The 16,531-nt window shown below is 45.6% G+C and overlaps 1 protein-coding gene across 3 annotated transcripts in view; it reads right to left on the reverse strand.

Annotated features, from left to right (window-relative positions):
• lrrk1 (leucine-rich repeat kinase 1) overlaps window positions 1–16,531 on the reverse strand; it is a 262,189-nt gene that overhangs the window by 219,330 nt on the left and 26,328 nt on the right. For all 3 annotated transcript variants that reach the window (XM_041175194.1, XM_041175192.1, XM_041175193.1), the window contains exon 3: window positions 5,777–5,946. In XM_041175194.1, coding sequence (XP_041031128.1) covers window positions 5,777–5,946 — 170 coding nt within the window. The remainder of the gene's footprint in view (window positions 1–5,776; window positions 5,947–16,531) is intronic.

Raw genomic sequence — 16,531 nt, forward strand, 5'->3', positions numbered from 1 at the left:
AACCTATTCTGATAATGCCAGGAACACAAAGAAAACTCAGGGACATTTTTTTCTTTATTTTTCTATAGGATCTGGGGTTCACTGGCTGGACCAGCATTTACTGCCCATTCCTTGAGAAGGTGGTGGTGAGCTGCCTTTAATGAACCGCTGCAGTCTCTGTGGTGTAGGTACACCCACAGTGCTGTTAGGGAGGGAGTTCCAGAGTTGGCCCAGTGATGATGAAAGATAAAGTTTAAAGTAAGGATAATGTTTGACTTGGAGGGGAACTTGCAGGTGGTGGTGTTCCCATGTGCCTGCTAGGCAATAAAGGTCATGGGTTTGGAAGGTGCTGTTGAAGGAGGCTTGGTGAATTCCTGCAGTGCATCTTATAGGTGACTCACATTGCTGCTACTGTGTGTCGGTGGTGAAAGGAGTTAATGCTTGATGTGGCAGATGGGCTGCCAAGTGAGTTGAATCCCCCAGGGTGGTGTTGGGCGTCTTGAGTGTGGGAGCTGCACTAATCCAGGCAACTGGGGAGTATTCCATCAGAATCCGGACTTGTGCCTTGTAGAAGGTGGACAGGTTTGGGGAGTCAGGAGGTGAGCTACTCACCACAGGATTCCCAGCCTCTGACCTGCTCTTGTAGCCACAGTATTTATATTGCTGGTCCAGTTAAACTTCTCATCAGTGGTAACCTCCAGGGTGTTGATAGTGGGGGATTCAGCAATGATAATGCCTTTGAATGCCATGGGGAGATGGTTAGATTCTCTCTTGTTGGAGCCGGTCATTGTCCAGCACTTGAGTGGCGCGAATGTTACTTAAGACTTATCACTCCAAGCCGGAATATTGTCCGGGTCTTGCTACAGATACTGCTTCAGTGTCTGAGGGGTCACGAAAGGTGCAATGGTCAATAAGCATCACCACTTCTGACCAATGAAAGAGGGAAGGTCATTGATGAAGCAGCTGAAGATGGTTAGGCCTAGAACACTACAGTGATTTTCTGAGAATGAGGTTATTGGGCCCCATCAGACACATCCATGTTGCTTTATGCTGGGTATGATCTCAGCCAGTGGAGAAGCTTTCCCCCAGATTCCCATTGACTCCAGTTTTGCTAGGGCTCCTTGATGCCACACTCGGTCAAATGCTGCAATGATGTCAAGGGCAGTCACTCTCACCTCACCTCTGGAGTTTGGCTCTTTTGTCCACACTTTCAGGAAGTTTGTTCCAGGCTCCAACCACCAATTTTTTCCTGATCACATTTACCCCTTTTGCTAATTATTTTCAATCTGTTCCCTCTAGTTCTTGATGTTTTCTTGAGTGGGAACAGTTTCTCACTATTTACCCTGTCCATACCCCTCAGGATCTTGAGTACCTCTAACAAGTCTCCTCTCAGCCTTCTTTTTCCCAAGGAAAACAGTCCCAACCTCTCCAATCTATCCTCATAGCTACAGTTCTTCATCCTGGGAATCATTCTTGTGAATCTCCTCTGTATTCTTTCCAAAGCCTTCATATCCTTCCTCAAGTATGGTGCCCAGAACTGGACTCAGTACAATGTTTCAGTTTTGTGTTTTGCATTGATGCGCTGGGCTCCCCTATCATTGGGGATGGGGATATTCATGGAGACCCCTCTGGTTGGTTGTTTAATTATCCACCACCATGACAGAACTGCAGAGCTTTAATCTGATCCATCAGTTGTGGGGTCGCTTGCTCTGCCTAAATGTGCTGCTCCCACTGTTTAGTGTGAACATGTTATAGCTTCACCAGCTTTCACTATGCCTATCTGTTCCTGGCATGCTCTCCTGCACTCTTCATTGAACCGGGCTCCCATGTCTTTCTGATAATAATGGATACATTAGGGCACAAGCTAACGGACTGTGAGGGAATACAATTCTGCTGCTGATAGCCGACAGTGCCTCATGGATACCCAGTTTTCAGCTGCTGGATCTGATCGATCCCATTTAACTTGGTGGTAAAGCCACACAACACAATGGAGGCTGGAAGATGGGACGATCATCTCCACAAAGACAGTAGGTTGTTCACACCTACCAATATCCAGTTCTGAAGAAGATTAAACTCGAAATATTAACTCCATTTCTCTCTGCACAGAATCTGCCAGACCTGCTGAGATTTTCCAGTGCTTCTTGTTTTTATTTCAGATCTCCAGCATCTGCAGTATTTTACTTCTACTTCTGCCAATACGGTCATGGACAGATGCATCTTTAAAAGATGGATGGTGAGAGCGAGGCCTCGCAGGTTTTTCACTCATCTTGATTCATTCACCACCTGTGGTAGGCCCAGTCTGGCAGGTACACACCTTCAGGATATGGCCAGCTCAATAATGCTACTGAGCCATTTTAGGTGCTGTGCATTGAAATTTCCTTGCTACCCCCAGTGCTTCTTCCAATGTTAACATGGAGTAGCTCTGATTCATCAGCTGAGGGAAGGCAGGACGTGGTAACCAACAGGATGGTTGCTTGTCCGTGTTTGGCCTGATTCCATGGGGTCTGGAGTCACTCCCTCCTGACTGTATACCACTGTGCTGACATCTCTGGTCCTGCTGGTGGGACAGGACATATCCAGGGATGGTGATGGAGGAATCTGGGGTGTTGTCTGTAAGGTTCAGTGAGAGTGACAATGTCAGGCTGTTGCTTGACTCTTCTGTGAGACAGCTCTCCCAGTTTTGACACAAATCCCTAGATATTAGTGGGAATCACTTTGCAGAGTAGACAAGGGTGGGTGTGCCTTTGTGATGTCCGATGCTAAATGATGTCCAGTTTTATTTATATTATAATTTTGTGTCATGGTTTGATATAACTGAGTGGCTGGCTCAGACATTTCAGAGAGCAGTTCAGAGTCAGCCGCATTGCTGTGGTTCTGGAGTCACATGTAGGGCAGACCAGGTAAGGAGGCAGATTTCCTTCCCTAAAGGGCATTAGTAAACCAGATTGGTTTTTACAATAATTGACAATGGTTTCATGGTCACCATTACCGAGACTAGCTTTTTAATTCCAGGTTTTTATGATTCACTGTATTTAAACTCCTCCTGGGGCTTGAGTCCCCAGGGCAGGGTTTTTATGTTATTCATCCATAGTTGGGGTGGTGATGGGAGAATGAGGAGGGCAGCAGCAGGTCAGGAACCTGATTTTAGGTGGAGTGGCTTTGCCACAGCTCCTCAGTATTAGCCAAGGTATTAGGTTCTTCCAGGTTTCCTGAATGGGTACCCACACCTGTCAGTGGAAGGATCTTATTTCAGAGGCTCCAGGGGTCTGAATGGCTGCATTGCAAGTCTCTCACTGAGAATACAGAAAGCAGAAAGATAGATGTGAGACCTGAGAAGGCTACCACCCAGTTCCCTGGCTGGAAGCTCTGAGCAGCCACAGAGAAAGATTGTTCCCTGTGTACATGAGGAAGAGGCCAGCCTCACAAACCAAACAGGCTTGGTTAGAAGTAGCTGACAAAGTGAACAGTAGGTCTCTTATAGCTGGATTCAACACTACAAGAGGTTCAACACAGCTCATGGCATCTTCACTTCCTCATATCTCCATCTGACCAGCCATTCTCATCTTATGCTTTCTCACACATCCCTCTCAATCACCCCCCACAGATGTTGTCATTCCATTTTCTCCATACAATTGATTTCTCTCACTCATAACTCTGCTTTCTCCCCTTGCGGAATAGGAGAGTTCATAACTCCAGGGAGAGGCAGAGAATGAGGGGAAAGGTTCTCCAGTGATAGCCACACTGAAGAGACGATTGCCATGGAGATGGCAGAGTTTCTGGTCACTGGTGATACAGAGATGGGGGTCTTCTGGGTATTGAGTAAGAGAATCACACTGCCACATGACATATAATAAACACTCATGTAGATGTGCTGTCAACATTAACTGAAATATGAACATCCACAAGATGATGGTTTTGAATCCTTTTCCCATGTTGCTTCTAATTCATGCCTTTCATCTCCCAGTGATCCATATTGTCATGGAGGAGCTGGAGCAGAAGGAAGACAAGGAGTCCTCAGAGGAGGTCTAAGGATGCCCTGTCACATGACTTATGTGCACCCTTCACTAGTACAGATGCACACACCTTGGTGAAGCCTCCACACCAGTTAGGTGGCTGTCACATAATAAGACACACATCACAAATGTACAGGAGCAAGTGTTATAGGCAGGGGCAGCAGTGGAGAGTCCTCACCAGAGAGAGCAGGATGCTCCAAGATCTGCTCAGCTGTACACATCCTGAGCCTTGCGGTTTGTTGACTAGGAGGATAATTCTGGAACGGCATCAGCAAATGTGCACAGTTCAGTCAGTGTCTCCAGAGGCTCTGCTCACCACTGGTGAGAGATTGCTGGAGTCAGTCTCTACCATGAGCACCATGATGGCTCAGGTATTTGTGTTAGGTTCACCTGCACGGAGAATCAGATTCCGATAGTAACTCAGTGCACGTTAGCCCAGGTCCAATGACATTCACACTCAGTCTCTCAGGTTAAATAGGATGGACAGCTCCTCACTTAGCTGAAACCACCGGGGTAGCAGCATACAAGACATGGAAGAGGAAGACTTTGTGGTTGCACAAGGGGATTCACTAGGATGTTTATTGCAATGTCACTGTCTTAATGTGTTCAAAATGCTAATGAATTATAAACTATTTCAAATATCCGTTGTCCAGTCATCTCTCTTGTTGCCTCCAGATTTCCAAATGGCATTAGCCTTGAGGAAAGTGCAAATAGAAAACTGAAGGAACCATACAACACAGGAGGACACTTGCCCATCACACTTATGCCAGTTTTTTCAACGAACTATCCAGCTAGCCCCACTTCCAGGCCCTTTCCCCAAAGAGCTGCCAATTTCTCCCTTTCTACCATGCTGCGGCACAGGTTAGCTTTGGGAGAGATTCATACAAACATACAGTTAGGAGCAGGAGTAGGCCACTCAGCCCCTCGAGCCTGCTCCACCATTCAACGAGATAACAGCTGATCCGATTGTAATCACAACTCCACATTCCCATTTACCCCCAATAATCTTTCACCCCCTTGCTTATCAAGAATATATCTACCTTTGCCTTAAAAATATTCAAAGGTTCTGCTTCCACCCCCTTATGAGGAAAAGAGTTCCAAAGACTCAACCCCTGAGAGAAAATATTACTCCTCATCTCTGTTTTAAATAGGTGATGCCTTATTTTTAAACAGTGACCCCTGGTTCTAGAATTTCCCACAAGAGGAAACATCTTCTCCACATCCACCCTGTCAAGAACCCTCAGGATCTTAAAGGCTTCAATCAAGTCGCCTCTTACTCTTCTAAACTCCAGCGGATACAAACCTAACCTGTCCAAGCTTTCCTCAAAAGGCAACCCACCCATTCCTGGTATTAGTCTAATAAACCTTCTCTAAACTGCTTCTAATACATTTACATCCTTCCTTAAATAAGGAGACAAATACTGTACACAGTACTCCAGATGTGGTCTCACCACTGCCCTGTATAACTGAAGCATTACCTCCCTACTTTTATATTCAATTCCCCTCACAATAAACAATAACATTGTATTCACTTTCCTAATTACTTGCTGGATCTGCACACTAGCCTTTTGTGATTCTCGCAGTAGGACACCCAGAATCTTAGAGCTCTGCAATCTCTCACCATTTAGACAATATACTTCCCCTTTATTCTTCCTGAAAAATGGGACAATTTCACGTTTCATTTCCCAGCCTTACTGCTTTACTCCCCCCTCCAACAGCCATAGCAAACATTCAGTGACAAAGAATAAACTTTCAAGTGATTAAAGATTATTTTAAATTCTTACCTCCTCCGCTTTGCAGTTTGTCTCCAAACAGAGCAGCCTGGTGAGTTGCTGAGCTTTTCCCACCTCTCCCGTTCTGTACGCTGCCTGAATGTTCTCCAGGGTTGAGCACTGACTGAAGGACAGGCTGTCAGACCCTGGCTGCTTACTTCCAGTAGTCTCAGGGACGATCTCTGCAAATAAAGGCACTGTTCAGATCCTCAGAATCAGGCAGTGCATTACAGCTTATGATTTCAGACTCTACAACATAATGAATAATTTACTCCTCTTGTGTTGAGGAACATGGGCTTGTAGAGGCTGCGTGTCATGTTAGTATTTTTATCACTGCAACTTAGGGTTTAAATCCAACCCGAGCAATGGGATGAGAGATTACGCCTTGTGAATTATAACAGTCTCAGTGGGCACCAATCCACAGCACAGAACTCGCCTATGAGGTGACACTAAATTGGCAACATTGGAGGCGGTGGGGGGGGGGGGGGGGGGGGGGGGGTGGTGGGTGCGGGGAAACTTTCACACCTCAAAGTTAAGGAATCATCGGGGGGGGTTCTCAGCTTCATTGAAAAGTGGTGCAATTTCAGGAGAAAGTGCTAACCAACTATTGGTCCATGTTCATCCTGTTAATGGTTTTTGCTCAGAATGTGCCGTTATCTATGGTATCCCCAAGGATCTATCCTTGGTTTCCTCCCATTTCTCCCATCCATGCTGCCCCTTGGTGATATCATCTGAAAACACAATATCGGACTTCACATGTACACTGACAACACCCAGTTCTAACTCATCAGCACCTCTCTCAAACTGTCATCTGTCACACATCTGTCATGCTGTTAGTCCAGTGTTGGATGAGGAGAAATTTCCTCAAACTAAATAATGGGAAGACTGAAGCCATTGTCTTCGGTCCCCACCACAATCTTAGTTCCCTAGCTACTGACTCTATCCCCAGCTACTGACTCTATCCCCAGCTACTGACTCCATCCCCAGCTACTGACTCCATCCCCAGCTACTGACTCCATCCCCAGCTACTGACTCCATCCCCAGCTACTGAATCCATCCCCAGCTACTGAATCCATCCCCAGCTACTGAATCCATCCCCAGCTACTGAATCCATCCCCAGCTACTGACTCTATCCCCAGCTACTGACTCTATCCCCAGCTACTGACTCTATTCCCAGCTACTGACTCTATCCCCAGCTACTGACTCTATCCCCAGCTACTGACTCTATCCCCAGCTACTGACTCCATCCCCAGCTACTGACTCTATCCCCAGCTATTGACTCTATCCCCAGCTATTGACTCTATCCCCAGCTACTGACTCTATCCCCAGCTACTGACTCTATCCCCAGCTACTGACTCTATCCCCAGCTACTGACTCTATCCCCAGCTACTGACTCTATCCCCAGCTACTGACTCCATCCCCAGCTACTGACTCTATCCCCAGCTACTGACTCTATCCCCAGCTACTGACTCTATCCCCAGCTACTGACTCTATCCCCAGCTACTGACTCTATCCCCAGCTACTGACTCCATCCCCAGCTATTGACTCCATCCCCAGCTATTGACTCTATCCCCAGCTATTGACTCTATCCCCATCTACTGACTCTATCCCCAGCTACTGACTCTATCCCCAGCTACTGACTCTATCCCCAGCTACTGACTCTATCCCCAGCTACTGACTCTATCCCCAGCTATTGACTCTATCCCCATCTACTGACTCGATCCCTATCCCTGGCAAGGGAGGCTGAGCAGGACTCTTTTCAGCCCTGGTGTCCTATGTGACACCAAGATGAGCTCTGGGCACATAACTCCACGATCACTAACACTGCCTAATTCTGGTGTAATATCATCCAACTCCACTCCTGCATTAGTTCTTCGACTTATCCATCTTTTTGTTACCTCTAGACTGGACGATTTCAATAGGCCCATGGCTGGGCCTCCCACCTTCTACCCTTATGAATCTTGAGCCCACGTCCCAACTCGCACCCAATCCTGTTCATCCCATCAGCCCTATATTGACTCTCGGTCTGGTAAGGTCCCGACATTACAATTCTTGTCCTTGTTTTCAAGTTCCCTCCATGTGCTTCCTATCTCTGTGACCTCCTGCTGCCCCACAACTCTCCTGAGATATACACACTTCTCTAAACCTAGCCTCTTACTCATCCCCGATTGTCATTACTCCATTACTGGTGGCCGTGCCTTCAATGATGCACCTTGAGACAATTTTACTCTGTTAAAGGCGCTATATAAATGCTAGTTGTTGTTATTGTTGTTACTATTAGTCCATGATTTTACTAATTTGAAGATTTCTACTCCTTCACATCATCCTTTGAGCTGTTCAGATTAATGAAAGCCATGATTTTGAATTATTACCATAGGAAAATACTTCAACACCATTAACTCAGTCCAGACTCCTCGTACTGTCCAAGTTTCTGTAACAGATCTCTACATTCACTCAGATCAACATCTCTATTCTACTTCCTGGGCCTGGCTGCTTCTCCAATACGTATAGTTCCAGCCTCTTTTCCACCCCACAGCCACGTCTCTGCTACCCAGCCCTGGCCTGTGCTCTGCTCCCCTACCTGTGCCCAGTGTCTGTCCCATTCACCTGGCTTCTGTTCAAGTATCCAGGTCCCACACAGGCTCTGATCCTTTTACAGAACTCAGGCCTGGCATTAGCTCTTCTCTCCCCTCTCCCTTCCAGCTGGTTTCAGTGACAATACTATCTGCTGGGTACACTGCATTATTTATCTTCCTGTTTATAACTTTAGAACCAGAGTTAGTAGATTTATAGAATAGTTGAATCATATTTCTTTCTTGACTGCTTGCATGGCTAGAGTATTTGTTTATCTGTTGGGCTTTTAAATGATAATTTATAATATTGGTTGCGTTTAACCATAATTGAGAAATGTCCTTGAGATGCAGCCTGGGTATTATGGAGCAGCAAACATGCAGATTCATATTTTAAATCTTTTCACTGCAGCAAGAAATAAGAATTCCAGCATTAACAACGATTATCACCCACCAACTGACCACAGACATCAGCACTCAGAATATTTTAACAGCAAACATGTCACAGTTGAATACATTTAAAATTTAATTTAAAAATTAAACTGAAACCTTCTTGACTATGTTAAATTTTTACTCATGAAACATGAAGATGTTGCCTGTGATTTACCTTCACAAGAAGCAAAGGGATTGAGTCAGGGGGTGTCTATACTCAGCAAGGCCACAGCTCCCAACCGTCTGTCCCAGTAATACAGGCCTATTAATTATTCATCTGTCTAACCCAACAGGGGCCTTGCTGTAAGTGCGTAAACATGCACACGTCTGTAAGACTTTCAGTTCACTAATCAGCAGGAGAACAGAGAGAAAAATAAAGAAGATTCATAAAAACCAGTGAGACTTTATAAAATATAGCGCAAGACTCTCAGGGCTGAATTTTATGCCCCTTGGGGCGAGGGGTGTAATCATGCGTGAAGACGTCGGGCAAGCGTCTCGATGTCATTGCGCACTCGTGTGATATTTCACTTAGCAGGCATGCCTAAAAGCCTGAAGTGCGCCTGCCGACAATTAAGAAGGAAATTAAGCCCGTTAACGGTGCAATTGCCTCTGATTTTTCATGGCCTGTCCAGCATTGCGATTGGTGGATGGACAGGCAGCCTTCACATTTTTCATCAAACCTCCCCCAAGGGCGTGGTCAGATTTCCGTTTTGAGATGTTTAAAGAATGCAGCTCTGTGGACAGCGTCTTTACCAGGTATATTTTCAGCTGCCTGATTGTGATTCATGGACATTTTTTTCCGGTTTGTAAAACTTTATTTGATGATTTTCAGGTCTGCAGCTGTCTGCCTTCAGGGAGTTTTCTCACAGCGCCTCACCCCCACCCCACAGAAACATCATCGCCCGCCCTCTACCCACCCCCACCCCCACCCCGCCAGCGCTGAGCTTTTCAGCCCGCATTTCATGCTGGCTGTTAATTGGCCAGCCAGAGTGAAATCACACGCGGGGGCCGATCGTGATTGGAGCTCTGTTTCCTGACCGCTCTGGGCCCACCAATCACACGTGTCCGCCAAGGGTAAAATTCAGGCCTCGGTCTGTGTATTACAAAAAAATAATCTGATCACCTCGATGAAGACAAATCTATAAACAGTAAACGGCTTCAACAGAGCAGTAAAAAGGAACATTAAACTTTCTACAGCCCTGAAATGGTGGATAATGGAATTGGTTCAAGTTTCAGTTACTGAGAAGGATATTTTGAAGCCAACTCTTGACCTACTTCAAAATGTCTCCTGATTATTTATGTTCTAGTTATCTCTTTCCCTTATTGGCATTATTTAATAATGCAACATAGCACAACTGACCTTGTCACATCTGTGATCAAAGACACATCTGTATATTCTGTATATTCACGACAGCAAGTACACATCACCAGTCAAACTGTATAACATCCATGATGAAAGCAAAAACTGCGGATACTGGGCAGGATCTTCTGATTGGTGAGCGGGGGAGGGGCCTTTTCACCGACGTGTGAAATGACGCGGGACTCCCGACATCACCCCACATCATTTCTATCTTCAGGTGGGTGCGGGTGCATCCGAATCATCTGTGCACCCACCGACCTGTCAACAGCCAATTGGGGCCATTGAGAAATTAATTAAAATCATTAAAGGACCTGCCCGTCCAAGCTTAAGGTGAACAGGCCAGGAGCCCTGGTGAGTCTTGGAAAAAGGATCAAACCTCATCCACGGGCACCTTTAGAATTGTACTCTTTATTTTATGTAAAGCAACTGATGATCTTGATTAAAAATCTGTTGAGTTCTAAGCGTTTGTTCTGATTTAAGAGATGTTACATACCGATGAATTAGGAGCAGGAGTAGGCCATTCGGCCCCTCAAGCCTGGCCTGCTATTCAATAAGAACATGGTTGATCTGAATGTAGCCTCAACTCTACATACTGCCTACCCCTGGTAACCTCTGACTCCCTTGTTAGCCAAGAGCCTATCTACTTCTGCCTTAAAAATATTCAACAACTCTGCCTCCACTGGTCTTTGAGGAAGAGATTTCCAAAGACTCAGGACCCTCCAAGAGAAAAAGATTTCTCCTCATTTTCATCTTAAATGGGAGACCCCTTATTTTTAAACTATGTGTTAGGAAATAGAGATAGTTTAAGTAAGTTATAAGTGCATTTGGGTGGGTTAAGAATAAGGTATATCTTTCAGTTTAAGTTTAATTTATATTTTTCCTTGTGGGTTAAAAGGTGAAACCTGGGGTCTAGTTTAATTTTTGAGTGGAGGCAGCAGGTCTAAAGCTCTGTTTGTATATCTGCATTTCTAATGAGATTTTTACAATTGTTGAAGAGAAGTTAAAGCAAACACAAGAGTAGAAAAACTGTGCTGTTGCCTAGCAACAAGGGTCCAGAGAGGGACACCCACCTGCACAGGAAATAGAAAAAGAATTTTGAGTTCAGTTGGAAGAAGGTGCCAGAACAGGCAGGATATGAAAAGGGACAGATAGCAAGTCCCAAACTAAAGAAGAAAGTCCCCAAGGGAAAATGGAACAGGAGAAAGGCCCAAGAAGAAGTCAATGGGGCCTGGAAACAGTCCTGTTGAGTGAAGTTAAGAGTGAAAAGCAGAGGAAGGCACCAAGCTTCAGGCTCAAAGAGACAAAAGCTACAGGAAGCAGTTTTAAAGCAAAAATGGCCTGTGAGAAATGAGAAGGTGCAAAGAGACAGCTGAAAGTCTGTAACTCTACTATGGGCACATGAAGCAGAGGTGTACTGTTGATGGCTGGGTCAGTGACAGAGAAGAAACATTTAATGCATGTGGTGATCCAGAAGGAGAGTTCGAAACCCTGGAGGTGGGCCCTCATGGAAGGCGTCTGAGAGAAAGTGTTAGTTTGGGAGAAGATTCCAAAGTGAGTTCTCAGAGAGTGGAGATTGGAAACCCCCGTGTGAAAGACAGAGTTCAGTGAAACTGTTTGGCTGATGGTGGGACACGCGTTTGTTGGGGGTGGGGGGAGAGTTGAGGAGAGATCCATAGCATCTGTTTGGAGTGGCACCTGTCTCCTGGTTTCAGAGTGTGGTGTGTCTGACCACAGGTCACCAATTGGTTTACATGGACTGTGTACTTACTGTGAGCATTAGAGTATAAGATAGCTTTTGTAACCTGTGTTATCCTTACAAATCTGTATATATTCGTAAAGGTATAGTTGTGAGTGAAAGATCAGGGTTGTCCAGTGGTAACATTAGCTGGGATCATAACATATGTTCCCTAGTTCTAGTCTCTCCCACAAGAGGAAACATCCTTTCAGCATCAGCCCTGTCAAGTCCCCTCAGGATCTTATATGTTTCAATAAGGTCACCTCTCATTCTTCTCAACTCCAATGGGTACAGACCCAGCGTGTCTAACCTTTCCTCATAGGAAAACCATCCTCCCCCCTGACCCCGCTCCCCGCCCAACCCAGGAATCAGCCAAGAAAACCTTCTCTGAACTGCTTCTAATGCATTTATATCCTTTCTTAAATAAGGAGCCCAAAGCTGTACACTGTACTCCAGGTGTGGTGTCACTGTGGTAAAACTTCTCTATTTCTATATTCCATTACCAGGAAACCCAGATCCCTCTGTACTGCACCATTCTGCAATCTCTCGCCGTTTAAATAATACTCTGCTTTTCTTTTCTTCCTGCTAAAGTGGACAACCTCACATTTTCACAAATTATTCCCTATCTGCCAAATTTTTGCCCACTCACTTAACCCAGCTATGTTCCTTTGCAGACTCTGTGTCCTCCTCACAACTTACTCTCCAGCCTCTCTTTGTGTCATCAGCAAATGTTGAGGTTGGGGCCTGTCTGTCACTCCTCTATCTGCCCTGCCCCCCACCTCACACCTGCCCACACTGGGGAATGTGGGTGGGCATGAGGTGCGTTTACCAGGGAAGCTGATGTTTTACTCAGGCACTCAGGGAGCAGTGGTGTCTGCACTGGGCACTGGGCATGAGGAAACGACTGGCAATTCCTGGTGCACACCTCCAATTCCAGCCACACCCCGATTCAAGCAGCCGCTATGGGAGTGTTAGAGCTACAGCTCCCATCGAGCACCACGGCTGAGGTCTCTCTGATTCCCAAGCTAGCTGACTGTGCGGGTGCTGCGGAGAGATGCAGCATGGGTAACGGGAGGCACCATCGCTGCAGGTGTACCACCCAGCAGCTGGGTGAAGTGTACCAGGTCCATGTGGCTGCTCTTCATCTTCATTATGTCATTTCCCAACTTCAGAACATGGCACAATCTGAGTGGCAAACACCAGCACAAAAGGATATTTACAGGAAAAGTGGTAACCAGCTCAAAAACACCAGGCACTGGAAAGGGTTTCATATTGATTCACCTCTTTTTCAATCATGGACACCAGTCACTCTCCTAAACCTGAGGGGAGGTGGTGGTGTAGTGGTATTGTCACCCGACTAGTAATCCAGAGACCCAGAGCTCAGGGGAGCTGGGTTTGAATCCCACCACAGCAGATGGTGGAACCCATGACCATGTCCGTTGCAACCCCATTGTAAAAACCCATCTGGTTCACTAATGCCCTTTAGGGGAGGAAATCTACCATCCCTACCTGACCTGGCCTGTGACTCCAGAACAATGCTGGAACCATTCAATGATTCTGTACTGGAGTTACTTCACCTCAGAGCCAATTTTCAGCTCTATTGTCCTGTCACTGTGAGATCTAAGCCTTCCAATGGAAGTGCACTGGGATAAATCCCATCTTCACTGTCACATCTGGCTGATACCACTCAATGCCAGCCTCCACCAGATGTTGCAGGGAACATTCTTCTGCCAGTCCAACTTCATTAAACCCGCCTTTGCATCTGAATTAGGATACAAATGACCCACAATCCTGTTACTGGCATTGATTTTAACAGGAAAGTTCCAGTTCCGGAACAGATAATATTAAAATCCAGATCAACGTATCGGAGGCCAATAGAAGAGTGAACCTCATCACACAATTACTTTATTTTGCTTCTCAGCTTTGTTACTCTGTCAGGAGTTGAAAATAAATTGAGAATATACCTCGGAACATTTTCCGCCTAAATATTTCTAAACAATGGCTTTTGTAATCAGGGCTAAAGATAACAGGATACTTCATTATGGAGAGAATGGTCAACCAATTTCAATATGTCCAGTGATTATCGAGAGAGTTCAATTCCCTTTCCCAAATATCATTTCACCCAAGTTAACTAACAGTCATCAAATTAAAAAGACAAGTCACCACTGCACACTTGTCAAACTGGCAATGTCATCCAAGGCCCCTCTCTCATCATTCCTGCATCCTGCTCTCAGCCTTTAGGTGTTAGATACGGCTCAGTTTGTAGCACCTGCACCTCAGAGTCAGGACCTTGTGGGTTGTCTTGTTCCAGAGCCTTGAGTATCAAATTGGGCTGACACCATCGCTACAAAATTGAGGGAATGCTGCACTGTCAGGAGTACCATCTTTCAGATGAGACATTAAACTGAGTGCCTGTCAACTCCCCCAGGTTGATATAAAAGACCCCATGGTGATATTTTGAAGAAGAGTGGATGTCCCTGGTGTCCTAGCCAGCACTTATTCCTCAACCATCATCACTGAAAACATTATCGGATCATTTATTGCATTCATGTTTGTGCGAGCTCGCTACATTAACTCACTGAAAGATTTTGGGACATCCTGAGGTTGTGAAAGGTGCTATAGAAAAGCAAGGCATTCTTCTTCCTTTAAATAAATCCTTTTTATTTCATTGACTCAATCTTATTGACTCTCCATCCTATGTGTCTGTCTCACTCATTCTTTTTCCCTTTCGCAATTATTTGTTCCCCTTTCATCCTTTCCACACTACTCATTCTTTCCATCTCTCTTTCCTGTTCTTTCTCTGTCCCTTCTCTCTATACCTCACAGTCTTCCTTTGCCCCTCCACATTTCCCTCTCGTTCTCTTCTACTCTCAGTTTTTGTGCTTTATGGTCTGTATTTGTAACATGTCCCCACATGACTGTTCCTATTCCTTTCCCCAAAGCTGGGATTAGAATCTGCCCAGTTCTGACACCATTTATATTGTTTACACACTGACATTGTTCTTCCTGTTGTATTTATCTCTGATATTGTTCCAAAGTTAAATCTTCATTCTGTTTTGTTGTTCATACATTGACAGGTTGGTTAACATGTTTCTCATCAGATTCATGTCTCCCATCCCCCTCCAACACCCCTGAGCATTAATTAATGTCTAAGATTTAATTGTAAAGTATGATATTCCTTCCAGAAAATGTTTTATATCCTTGAAATTAAAGCTAACTTATTAAATTACCAAGATTGCTTTCTGACGGACAGCAGTACTGGTCATTCACAAAGTAATCCATGATTTACCACTGAACCTCCATGTTCCTTCACCCTATAGACAGTGCACACCTTCATGGGACTGGGACATATAGAGCTGTACATTCAAGAGTTGGATACTGCCCTCTTCACCTCCCCACAGATTGCCTACTAATTTCCGGAACTTCTCACACAACAACTGATGATGCAAAACCATGAGCAAAGCGTTTCAAATTCAGGAACACGAGCTTTATAACTTAAAAAGCAATAACACTTGTAGATGTCACCTGATCAGATCCCACGTGGTAAAATCTCCAGGACTGTCTCCAACCAGAGTTGGCAAAACTATTTCAGATGAGTCTGTACAAACCACTGCAACTAATGGCAGGATTCTCCACAGAGAGCTGAAGGGCTAACAGTAGCAAGTTGAATAGAATCCAAAGATAGACCAAAGTCATTTATTTCCAGCTCCTATCAGATTTTTGGCCTCAGGATCTTTTGTCTGCTGCTTTACAGAGCAGAATGAGACTGGTGACCAAGCCTGGAGCTGGAGGCTTCCCAGTTACAGGTGCAAGGCTCTGGCCTGCCTTGGGGGTGTTATTGGACCATCATACTCTCCTGCTGTACAACCTTAGTCACAACTCACCATGGACAAGTGCAGTGCAGCTTGGTTGAGCTGTGACTGTCCAGTGCAGGAACAGAGGCAAGGAGGAAGGTCAGGGTCAATGGTACATTGTAACTGTATTGGAAGGGAAAGAGTGACCTTCATTGTTCCAACCAGCAGGTTCGGGTGGGGGCTGCCCTTCAATTCCATTTACTCTAAGGTACCGAGAGAATGGGAACTGTACCTGGTAAATAAAACAGGACTGAGATATGCTGAGGAATCCCATGAGACTGAATGTGTGTGTAATATTCAGATTGTGTTTTCACGCATTGAACAAATTCAGTATCACTCAGCAGTGAGGACCGGGCTGATCTACCCAGATGGGGATGGGAGGGGGGGCGGTGGGGGAGGGCCTCATGCTGCCCATCCCCTACTTCGGGGTGGGGGGGTAAGTACTGCCCATCCCCCACACCAGGGCCATGCACTGCCCATAAAACTTGGATTTGCCTTATTGGGTACTTGACACTGAGTGGATTCTTGGAAGCAACTGGCAGCAATGAATGTTTGGCAATGCAGGTGCCAGTGCATTCTCCGGCTCTCCATGTTGTGCTAGAGGTTACGTTTTATCGCAGTTTATTTACCTTTTATTCATTTAAGGGATGTGGAGTTCGCTGGCTGGGCCAGAATTTATTGCCCATCCCTTGTTGCCCTTGAGAAGGTGGTGGTGAGCTGTCTTCTTGAACCGCTGCAGTCCATGTGGTGTAGGTACACCCACAGAGCTGTTAGGGAGGGAGTTTCAGGATTTTGACCCAGCGACAGTGAAGTTTA

The sequence above is a fragment of the Carcharodon carcharias genome, chromosome 26 (genome assembly GCF_017639515.1).
Source record: "Carcharodon carcharias isolate sCarCar2 chromosome 26, sCarCar2.pri, whole genome shotgun sequence".
NCBI classification, from domain to species: Eukaryota; Metazoa; Chordata; class Chondrichthyes; order Lamniformes; family Lamnidae; genus Carcharodon; species Carcharodon carcharias.